The 12108-nt window shown below is 16.1% G+C and overlaps 3 protein-coding genes across 3 annotated transcripts; all 3 read right to left on the bottom strand.

Annotated features, from left to right (window-relative positions):
* Positions 1 to 593: 593 nt before the first annotated feature.
* Positions 594 to 2540, bottom strand: PGAL8A_00471300 (conserved Plasmodium protein, unknown function; the record flags this gene model as incomplete). The annotated part of the gene is made up of 1 exon (XM_028673487.1): positions 594 to 2540. The coding sequence occupies one exon, from the start codon at positions 2538 to 2540 to the stop codon at positions 594 to 596; it is 1947 nt and encodes a 648-aa protein (XP_028529935.1).
* A 1286-nt stretch (positions 2541 to 3826) lies between these two features.
* On the bottom strand, positions 3827 to 4844 carry VPS26 (vacuolar protein sorting-associated protein 26, putative; the record flags this gene model as incomplete). Its single annotated transcript, XM_028673486.1, has 2 exons — positions 3827 to 4717; positions 4842 to 4844. 2 exons carry the CDS (start codon positions 4842 to 4844, stop codon positions 3827 to 3829), a joined length of 894 nt encoding a protein of 297 aa, XP_028529934.1.
* Positions 4845 to 6728: 1884 nt separating this feature from the next.
* On the bottom strand, positions 6729 to 10650 carry PGAL8A_00471100 (conserved Plasmodium membrane protein, unknown function; the record flags this gene model as incomplete). Its single annotated transcript, XM_028673485.1, has 6 exons — positions 6729 to 6989; positions 7139 to 7307; positions 7425 to 7536; positions 7617 to 7764; positions 7922 to 8121; positions 8481 to 10650. 6 exons carry the CDS (start codon positions 10648 to 10650, stop codon positions 6729 to 6731), a joined length of 3060 nt encoding a protein of 1019 aa, XP_028529933.1.
* Positions 10651 to 12108: the final 1458 nt, after the last annotated feature.

The following is a 12108-nucleotide window of genomic DNA, read 5'->3' as shown; positions in this document are numbered from 1 at the left end:
AAATTTTTTTTTTTTTTTTTTTTTTTTTTTTTTGTTGCTTTTTATTATATATATTTTATAAATGTATATCTAATTTATATATTCTTTTGTATATGTTTAAATTATGATTGATTATATTTATATTTTCATTAAATAATTAATTATATATTGAATATTCTGTACAAAATACATATATGAATTTAATAGAACTTTTTTATATTAAAATAAGTTAAAAAAAAAAAAAAAAACTAATAAAAAAAAAAAAAAATAATAATAACAAATAAAAGAAAATTTAAACTATATTAGCTTATTGGTATTTATATTTTTTCTTATAAATATATAGGTACATCACACTGAAGTGTTCATACAATTAAATAGAACAAAAAATAAATTATTACCAAAATAATTATCATAAACAAAAGACAAACATAAAAGGAAATAAAAACTTAAAATAGTTTCACATTATTATTATTACTACTATTATTATCAGTGTTATTATTATTAACTATTTTATTTTTATTTGTTTGAATTTGTTCATACATATGTGTTATTATCTAACATTTATAATATTTCTTTATATAAAATTTATGAAATTTTTTTTTTAAATATTTTAATCACATAGCTTTTAAGGAATTATATCTCTGTTGATATATTTTTAATTCTTTGTCTTTTTCTATAATCTGTTTTTTCTTTTCTTCTTTTGCTTTTTCTAGACTCGAAATTATTTCTGATTTAAATAATTGAAAATTACATTCTAATTTTTCTTTTTCTCCTTGCTTTAAAAAATTATTGTGCTCTATATGTTTATTTTTAAATTGGCAAGCTAATGTTTCTTTTAATTCTTCATATCTTTGTTTTAACATTTCTTCTGTTTCTTTAATTTTTTTTTCAGAATTTTCCTTTCTATTTTCAATTTCCTTTAAGTTTTTATCTTTTACTTCTATTAAATTTTTTGAACTTTCTTCTATTTTTTTTTTTTCTTCATTTAAGGAGGATATTTCTATTTCATATTTTTGTATGTTCTTTGTATAGTTATCTATTTCACTCTTTATATGTTTACTTATATTATTTTTCTCTTTTACTTCATTACAGATGTTATTAAAAGACTCATTTAATTCTTCATAATTTTGTTTATAAGTATCTTCTTTTTCATTATTTCTTTCATTTTTTATTCTTATACATTCTTCATTTGATAAGTTTATTAAATTCAAAAATTTGGAAATTTTAAAAAAAAAATTTTTTTCTTCTTGCAATAATTTTTCAGATCTTTCTATATCACTTAAGATTTCTATTTTTTTTTTTTCATTTTTTTCTTTTATTTCTCCCATTTCTATAAATTTTTCTTTTTGCATTTGAATAATACTTATATAATCATTAATATCACTATGAATTTTTTGTAATTTTTTTTCAATAGAACAATACGATTCCTGTAATTGCGAATTTTCCATTTGTATAAAATTATATTTATCATTTAAACAAGAATACTCTTTTTCTTTTTCTTTCATTTTATTTTTATTTTTGATTAATTCATCACTTTTGCTCTTTACAAATTTAGTAGCAATTTCATCTTCTTTTTTTTTTTCTTCACATATTTCGGTTATATCTTTTAATTTTACTTCTAAATTTTTGTAATTTTTTTCTAATAATTCTTTTTTTATCTGCATATCAGAAATTTCATTTTCTAAAGTATTTAATTCTTCATATAAATAATCACATTTTTCATTTAAATCAGTATTACATTCAAGTAAATTTATTAGAATGCTTCTATTATTTTCTTCTAAATTATTTAATTCACTAATAATTTTTTTATTATCTGACATAAGATTTTGAATTATATTATTTACATCTTTTATCTTATCTTCAATAATATTTAAATTACTTGAGCTTTTTTTTTTTTCATTCATTTGATAATTACATTTTTCTTTTATACTCTCAAATTCTTTTCTGAATTCATCAATTTTTATTAATAAATCTTGATAATTTTTTTCAATAGCAATTTTTTCTTTATTTTTTATTTCTATTTCTTTTATTATATTTCCTTTTTCTTTATCTAAAATTAATATGGTATTTTTAATACTTATTATATTATCCTTAATGTTTTTTAAATTATTTGTTTTTTCTTTAATTGATTCGTAAGAATTTTGAAATTCTATTAATTCTTGTTCTTTAATATTTTTTAATTTTGATTTCATATCATTATTTGTTTTTAATAAATCATTAATTACACTTTCATATTTTATAAAAATATAATCTAAATTAGTTGTAGTATAATCAAAGTAATTACTAATTAGTTCCTCTTCATTTTTTAACTCAATACTTTGTCTTTTTAGTAATTTTTCTAATTCATCATAAATATTTTTTAAATAGATAAACTTTTTTTCAATTGTGGTTAATTCAAACTCTGTTTTTGATCTTTTTTTTAATTGTTCACTTATAATAACACTAATATCAGTTTTTATATTTTCAAATAATTTTATTTCATTTTCTTTTTGTCTACTTGAATATCCTTTTTCTAATAAATTTATAAAACTTTCTCTACTTCTTTTAACTGAATTTTCCATTATAAATGTATAAAATAAAATAGACTATGTTGTTTTATTACACATATATATATATATATATATATATATATATATATATATATATATATATATATATATATATATATATATATATATATATATATATATTTATAAATTCTTTTTTTTTATTTATTTTTAACACAAATATATATATATTATATATATATATATATACAATTAAAACCTATTATAAAATGATTTCAAAAATTTTAAATTTCTAATAAGACAAATTATAAAATATATATATATATATATATATATGTGTAAAATTGACAGATAACTTATATTTTACTAATGAAATTATTACTTTTATATATTTATCTTTATATTAATATACAATAAAGAAATAAAAAATAAATAATACAAACAATTTTATTAAGAATTAAAAAAAAAAAATAAAAAATAAAAAAAATAAAGCATAATGAATTTACTTTAAAATATGAGATTTTTTCTATTTTTTTTTTTTTTAAATAGCATTTTCTTATAATTTCATTCGTATTAACAATCTTTGTTATAATATTTTTTGTGTACATACTAATATATATATATATATATATATACATATATATATTTATATATATATATATATTTTTTTTTCAATTAAAACTCAAATAGTTTATCAGTAGTTTAATAATTTAACTATATTAAAAAGAAAATTTTTTTTTTTTTTTTTTTTCCCATTTTATTATTTTATGAATAATTTTCCCTTTCCTTAAAAAGAAGTATATAATTAGAAAAAAATACACATAACGAATGTTATAAATTATTCATCATTATATATTTTTTTAGTTTATTATCATTTTTTATATAAAAAATATGCAATATTTTAAACATAAGATTAAACTTATATTTTTTAATAAAGTATTTTAATTAAAATATATATTACTAAAATAAAAATAGAATTATAGAAAAAAAAAAAAGATATTTAGAAAAAATGCATAATAAAGATAAAAAGTGGATGAAAAAAGAAAAATTGCTTAAATCAATAGAACAATATTTACAAAAAATGGAAGCATAATTATAACTAATAAAAATATATATATATATATATATAAAAAGTTATAACAATAAAAAAATTTAATTCAAATATAGAATTTTAAGAATAAAAAAAAAAAAAAAAAAAAAAAAAAAAAAAAAAAAATATATTCTTAAATGTACATTCATTATTCAGACAAGATATAATTTTCTCATATATAATTTTTAAAATTTAAATATAAGATTAAAATTATAATAAGAATAATTGAATGTTTAAAAATAAAAAGATATTATCCTAATTTTTTTCTCCAGAGAAAAATTTCTTGTTTTTTAAAATATCGTCTTTCTTCTTCATCAACAATTATGAGATTAATATAATATTTTACTGAAAATTTATTTTGAATATTTTTATATGTAGGAGTTAAATCAAATCCACTTAAGTATAATCTAACTGGTATACATTCAGATTTTGTTGGAGAACCATCCATTATTTCAAATTTTGATAAAGTAATAGATTCAGTTGTATAATTCTTACCTACACCTGATGTTTCCATTTTTATAATATCTAGTTCCATATGTTTTATTTTTATTCTTACTAATAAAAAATATACTTTTCCTACAACTACATCTTTTAAATGATACTTTGATTTATCATATTCAAATTCTATATGTAAACAATCTTCTATTCCTACTTCCATTTTTATTGTGTTATTTATTTCAGGTGGAATTGATAAATTTTGTACAATAAAATCCATTTCTTTTTGTATATTTCCTGAATATCCTTTTATGATATTTAATCTAACAAAATATCTAAGTTGTACATTTACACCAAAATATGATTCATGTTGTTTATCAACTGATGAAAATTTCCATTTAAATTGTTTGCTTTCTATTAATAAACCTGGAGGTTCTAAATCTTTTGACATTGAGAAAAAATCATATGAATTTGTTTTATCATTTAATATATTTATTTGACCAATTAATTCCAATTTAATCCCATAATGTTCAAATTTTTTACCAGGTTTTAAACTTATTGTTGCTGTTCCATTAATATCTTCTCCATCTGAAAATATTGGACATCTTTCACCCTTTTTGTCTTTTCTTAAAAATGCAAATTTTCTATTTTCTTCAGCATCTATATTTAAATTAATTGAACATACACTTCCAAATATATTAGACAACTAAAAAAATAAAAAAAAAAAATTATAATATTAAAGTTTATTATTCAAATTTTTTTTTTTTCTCTAATTTTTTTTTTCTCTAATTTTTTTACATATAAAAATATTACTTATTTTTATTACAAACCATTATCAGGATTTTAAAGAATAAAAAATATATCTTAATAGCATAAGAATAATATTAATATAAAAACACAAATAAAAAAATCATTTAATAAATTCCATTCTATTAAATTATTAGACAGTTTTTTTTCATATACTTAAAGAAATTTTCCTCAATAATTTTACACTGATATATATATATAATGTAAAATATATATATATTTTTTTTTTCTAAAATACAAAAAAGGTAAAAATATAATTTTAGTATAATTTTGAAATATATAAATGCTAACTAAAAGTATAAGAATTAATAATGTATTATAACTTTTAATTCCCTATAATGATAGAAAAAATAAAAAAAAAAAATAACATATAATTAAAAACTTTATTTATTTTTTTTTTCTTTTTTTTTAGATAATTATTTATTATAAAAATAATTTCAATTTTAAATAATATTATTTTAAAGTATATACCTTTTATAATCAAAAAAAAATAAAAAAATTAAAGTTTAAATTCTTTTTATCTTCTTTAGATTTAACTATTCTTTGTTACTATTTTTTTTTTCTTTCATTTCATTTACTTTCTAAATGATACTTGTTTAATTACATAAAAAAATAATTTTGTGTTAATAAAAGAATTAGCACTTCTTTAATATATATTTTATTTATTCTTTCTGTTTTAATTTTTTTTTTTTTTTGTTTTTTTTTTTTTATATATACACCATAAAATTTTGAAATATAAAAAGGTAAAAATTATTTAAGTAGAAAAAAAAAAAAATATAAAATTTAGCATATACACATGTAAAATATATTATTTTTATTAGGATTGGAAAAAAAAAAAAAAAAAAAAAAAAAAGATGTAAAATTAAAAAAAAAATATTATATATATATATTTATATATATATATATAATTTGACAAATATTTTATAGTTGAATATTTCACAATTGAAATTAATTGTATATATATGCAAATTTCCTCTTTTTTTTTTTTTTATTTGAATTTTTAATATAAATTATGTATATTAATATTGTATATAAATTTATGACGAAACCTTAGTAGAATATATAAATATTTTTATTTATTTAAATTCAATAAATAAAAATATATTTGTAATATGAAATTTAAAGTTTCATAAAAATTGCATTATACAAGAAAAAAAAAAATTTAACAAAAACTAAAATTAAAAAAAAGACATTTTACTGAATTTATATATCAAAAATAATTAATTAAAAAGTAATCCTTATTTTTAAAAATATTTAAAATTGAAAATATAAGATTTTTATTTATAAAAAAAAAAGAAAAAAGGAATAAAAAAGAGAACTTTATTTTATAGAGTTATTGAGATACTTAAAATAAAAATGTCTTAATAATATATAAATTAAAAAAATATTGAAAAATTATGAAAACATGAAAAGTAAAGTATTTAAAAATTATTACTATTTTATTAATACTTTAAAATATATGAAAACTAATAAAAAATGTATGTTTATATATATATAACTTAGTAGACATAAAATATAAATCTATAAATAAGGTTTTTCTTATAAATTAAAAAATCTAAAAATTAAAACAAAAAAAGAAAAGAAAAAAAAAAAAAAAAAAAAAAGAAATTCAAATATTCAAAAGAAATAAATACTAAATCTTAAAAAGAAAAAAAGAATAAAAAAAAAATTGTCTTTATTATATTTATCAAATCATCAAAAAAATAAAAGATTAACAATAAAATTATAAAAATTTTAATTTTATTTTAAAAGTAAAATAAATAATAGATATTACTATACAGTAATAATTTTTAAAAGCCTTTTTCAAAGTAAGGTATATTTAATTAAAAAATAATAAAAAAAAAAAATATATATATATATATATTGTATGAAAAATGAAAAAATAAAAAAAAAAAAAAAAAAAAAAAGGATTACCTTTTAGACTCACACGGGTTCGCATATGCATATTTCAATTTATTTAAATCTTTTAAATTACTTACATAAACATTCTTCTCACATAAATAACAAAATGTTCTTTTTCCTTTTTTCTTTTTTATATGATGAGTACTAACCCATTCTGTAGATCTACAGAGAAGTAATAATGTTGTAAGAGATGATGACAAAAAAAGAATATTTCTACCAACAGAAATAAATTTATTTTGTACTCTTGAGAAAAATGTAAACATAACAAGCTAAAAAAAAAAAAATAATAATAATAAAATTAATAAAAAAAAAAAAAAAAAAAATAAGCTAAATTAAAATTTTATCATTTTATAAAAAAATACAATGATACTTCAATAAGTTTTCACGTATACATAAAATATTTTTAAGAAAAATTTACCTGAAAAAATGCTACAGAAAAAAGCATAAATTTAATTGCAGTTCTCACAACAGCCCCATGGCTATCTAAATTTGTTCTACATATTTCATAAATAAGATTATATTTATCAATATAATATCGTAAAAAAAAATATAAAGAACCTAATGGCAGTATAAAAGGAACGGCAACACTGAATAATAAAAAAAAAAAAAAAAATTTAATGAAAAAATTAAAAAATATACATAAAGTAATAATAATTAATTTAATATGTTTAAAAAAATAAAAAAAAAAATTTTATTTATAATACCTAAATGTTAGTATTAATGCTAAAATAGAAGTGTTAAATCCATACCAATAACCAAAATCAAACGTCCATGCACCAATTTCTTTCTTTGTTATCTTTTTAACAATTGAACGTACTAATAAAAAAATATAAAAATTAATATAATGCATTTAACATGTATTGTAATTAAAATCAAGTAAAATTTTAAATATTTACTTGAAAATTGAGGAATTTGTAATAGCTGATTTGCACATGTTAAAAAGCAACAATGAAGTAAATATCTCATAGCAAAAAATCCACTTGAATTAAAAAGATATTCCCTTAAACGTGTAGACCATTGCTCTATTTCATCAGAATACATCACCTTGAAAAAAAAATTTAACATAATGAAATATAATAAAAAAAAATTATCAAAATTATCAAAATTAGCAAAATTATCAAAATTATCAAAATTATCTTTATCATTTTATTTTCTTATAAATATACTAAATAAATAAATACATATATATTTAATTATATACTTTAATAAGAGAACTTAAGGGTGATAATGACAATAATGGAATAATAATTGTGTTTAAAATTAAAAAAATAAAATTTCCTTGTAACACATAAGTATGTTCACTTGATTTCCTTATAAATCCAATAGCAATCGAAACACATGCAATTAATGCTGGTTGAACTATACTATTCACAAAAATAACAATGAAAGGTGATAACCAAGCTATAAACGTTAAAAAAAAAAAAAAAAAATATATATATATATATATATATATATATTTTGTCTAATGAAATATAATAAAAAAAAATTATTATAAAATATAATATTATTTAAAATGATATTATTTTTCTTTTGTATTAAGAAAAAATATACGTAATATTATACTATTTTTATTCTTATATATATATTTCAATGTAAACATATTTATTTTTTATTTCATTTTTTTTTTTTTTTTTTTTTTTTTTTTTTTTTTTTTTTCATCTGTTCTTTTCTTTAGAAGTTACTTCTTTTATTTTTAATATTATATATTTAATTTTTGTAATGAAAAAGTTCATATAAATATATATTTTTAAAAAACATACTTATTAAAATTGAGCTAATGTTTGATGAATTGGGATCTTCTCTATATTTGTTTACTCTTAATTTTAATATATTATCAATTGAAGTAACTGATATAATAATTATTGTATTAGCTACTAATAATAATGCATTTAAAATAATAAAACGTGCACAAACTTTATAGCTATGATTTTTTAAATTCTTCCATATAATATCATAATTTGGTGGTGCTTTTGATATAATCCACTTATTTCTTTCAGTAAATGGAATATTATGAATACAATCATGAACAGATTTAGTGTCAATAAAAGATACAAAACACACACCTGTAGATTTTTTTGGGGTTTCATTTTTGATTGAATAAAATTTTATTAAATGTTCTTTTAATTTTTTTTTCCAATGACTTTTCTTATTTTTTTTAAAAAAGAACATAAATTTATGTAGAAAATTAGTTCTTAATGTTGATTCAAATGTTTTTTCTTTTTCTTTATAATTTAATTCCATGTTATCATTATCTTTAGTTGAAAGATTTTCTAAATCATAAAATAACATTTCACTATTGTTATTTCTTATTAAGTTATCGTGTAATTCTAATTTATAATTATAATCATTATTTATAATATTTATTTTATTTATTTTGTCTTCTTTTAATGTTTCTTCATCATCACTTGTATCTTTTAAAAAACATACATCTTCATTACTAACGTTGTTACTATTTTTCCTTTTTGTTTTAATCTCATAATTTTCTTCTTTGAAACCTTCTCTCCACCTTTTTCTTTTACATATTTGTTTACAATTATCTTTACTTCTGTTTTTTAGCAAAAAGCTTTTTTGTGTTTTTTTGAAAAAATTATCATCTAAATTATTATTTTCTATATATTCCATATCATTATATACATCTGTGTTTTCTTGCTTTTCATCATTGCCTTTAAAATTTTGAAAATCATTCATATAATAAACTTTTTTATTGCTTTTAATAGATAATTCTTCATTTTCTTCTGATTTGTCATTTGGTAACATAGAATTATTCAAGCTACTTTTTTTTATTTCATGAATATTATATAAAGAGTTAGTTTTACTTAATACATTTTTTGATTCATACTTTTTTAAAATACTCTTTTCTTTCATACTTTTACTATTAACTTGTAGTAAACAAGAATCTTTTTTTTCATTCAAAGGAAAATTCTCATTAGCATATTCATAACTATTTTCAGTATCTAAATTATAGTTTAATGGTAATTTTTTATTATCCATAATTCCCCTATCCTTTTCTTTTATAGCGTTAATATAACTACTTGAATTATTTTTTTCATTAACATTATAATCTTTTATGTTATTATTTGTATCAAGAAGTAATTTACTATTTTTTTTTTTTTTTTTATCCCAAAAGAAAAAAATTTTTTTTTTAAATTTATCTCTTTTGGTATTTTTTTTTTCTTCATTTTCTTTTAATAGTTTTAAGTTTTTAGTAGCATTAAATATTTTTTTTTGTTCATCATATACTATAGAATAATCCAATATTAAATATGCTGATACCACTTTATTATTTGTCAAATTGCAAAAATATTTGTAAATCTTATATGCATTTATCTCATTTTTATCAATACGTGAAACCATTATAGTAAAATTTTGTGGAAGAAATTTTTTTGTTTTCTTTTTACTTGGCCTTATTTTTCTCCATAATAAATAAATAAGAGCATAAGATATAGCACTATATATTAAGGTTATGAAGTACAAAATTGTTAATACATTAATATCTGATATACTTCCTGCACTAATGTAATTAAAAAAAGAAGGGTTATTAATATCATCTCTTGGTATGGAAAGATATAAAGGTAAAACAAGAAAAGTTCCTAAAATGCATAATGAAAATATTATATTTCTATTTGTTTTTAAAAAGAATAAATAATATTTAATTTCTGTATTTACAATTTTATCATCCTTTATATTTAAAAAAGTTCTAAATTTATTGGATTTTCCTTTTATTTCAATATTATCATCATCTTTTGCACATGAAGAATCTCTGTCTACTTTAATCTCACTATATGTATTTTGACTTAATATATATATATTATCATTAATTTTATTTTCGTCTCTATTTTTTCTAATATAAAACCATATACCTACACATACTCCAAAGAAAGCTATATCAAATAAAAAAGCAATTAAAAAATCCTCTGTTTCGCTTTTCATTTTTTTATCTTTTTTTTCTTTTTTTTTCTTTTTTTTTTTTTTTTTTTTTTTTTTTTTTATTTCTTCTGTAACATTATATACTTTTTTTTATTCATAGAGTTACTTTTTAATATTATTTTTTTTTTTTTTTAATATTTTTTACTCTATTTTTGTGTCATAATAAAATATTTTTTTTACATTAAACCTTCTCTTTTTGTATAATAGTATTAAAACAAAACTATTGTACTCTAATTAAAAAAATTTAAACATATTACAAATAAAAAATTTAACTCCTTATGATTAAAAAAAAAATTGGATTTTCCTTTTTTATAAAATTATAAAAATAAGTTTTATTAAAAATTATTCTAACATTTTCGATTTTGAAAAGTTTAAAAAATAAAACAATAATTTTTAGTTTCAATTTATATCTTTTGCACTTTAATTTTTTTTCTTTTTCTTCTTTTTTTCATATTTTTTTATTAATTATATAAATGCTTTATAATATTTAATCTTTAATATTTTTTCTTAGGCTTTTTTCATTCATACATTATATTACATATTAATAAAAATTTTAAACGCACTATTATATATTAAATGAAACTAATAAAAACTTAATCATGTTATATATATAATATTATTTAAAAAAAACCAAAAAAATTAAAAATCTCCATCTTTATTTCTTCTTTTTTTGTACATTTATAAACATTTGTTAAAGAATTTTCATTAAGAAAAAGAAGTTAATGAAATGAAGTAGTTAAAAGAAAACATAATTGTACTTTTTTATTTATTTTTGAAATAATAAAAAAAAAAAAAAGTCACAAACAAAATATATTATTTATAAATTATTACTATTTTTCTTTCAGCTTAGTCACATTTTCAAAATTTAGAACATCAAAAAATTAAAAAAATATAACATTGAAAGTTTGAAATATTAATAAATATAATGAAGTTTACTGTTTTTAACAAGGAAAATTAACTTTAAAAGTTTATAAAGATGGAAAAAAAAAAAAATTTTTTTTTTATTTATTGTCCACATTTCAAAAGTAAGAATAAGTGATTTATTAAAGAAGTTCATGCATAAACTAATTTTTTCTATGATTACTTATTTTTGAATGTTGTTTCAAGTAAAAAAGATAACTTTATTTTTATTTTTTATGAAAAGAATGAAATATTTTCATACTATATTTCTAATAAACCATAAAATTTTAAAAAGGGAAATAAAAATAAAAATAAATTTTAATGAAATTTGAAAATATAATATAAAATTAATATTATATACTTTTCAAAACATTTTAATGTTTTTAAGTGTAATTATCAGAAGTAAAAAAAATATAAGGTTTATTTTTATTTTACTTTATTTTACTTTATTTTTTTTTTTTTTTTTTTTTGGTTGTATAGAAAGAATAAAATTGTAGACAACATGTAAATTATTTCGTTTGAAAATTTAATAATAATTGAAGGATATAAAAAAGGAAATAC

The sequence above is a fragment of the Plasmodium gallinaceum genome (assembly GCF_900005855.1).
Source record: "Plasmodium gallinaceum strain 8A genome assembly, contig: PGAL8A_v1_130, whole genome shotgun sequence".
NCBI lineage: Eukaryota > Apicomplexa > Aconoidasida > Haemosporida > Plasmodiidae > Plasmodium > Plasmodium gallinaceum.
Note: the sequence above shows the minus strand (reverse complement) of the source record. Positions and strands in the feature narration are given on the sequence as shown.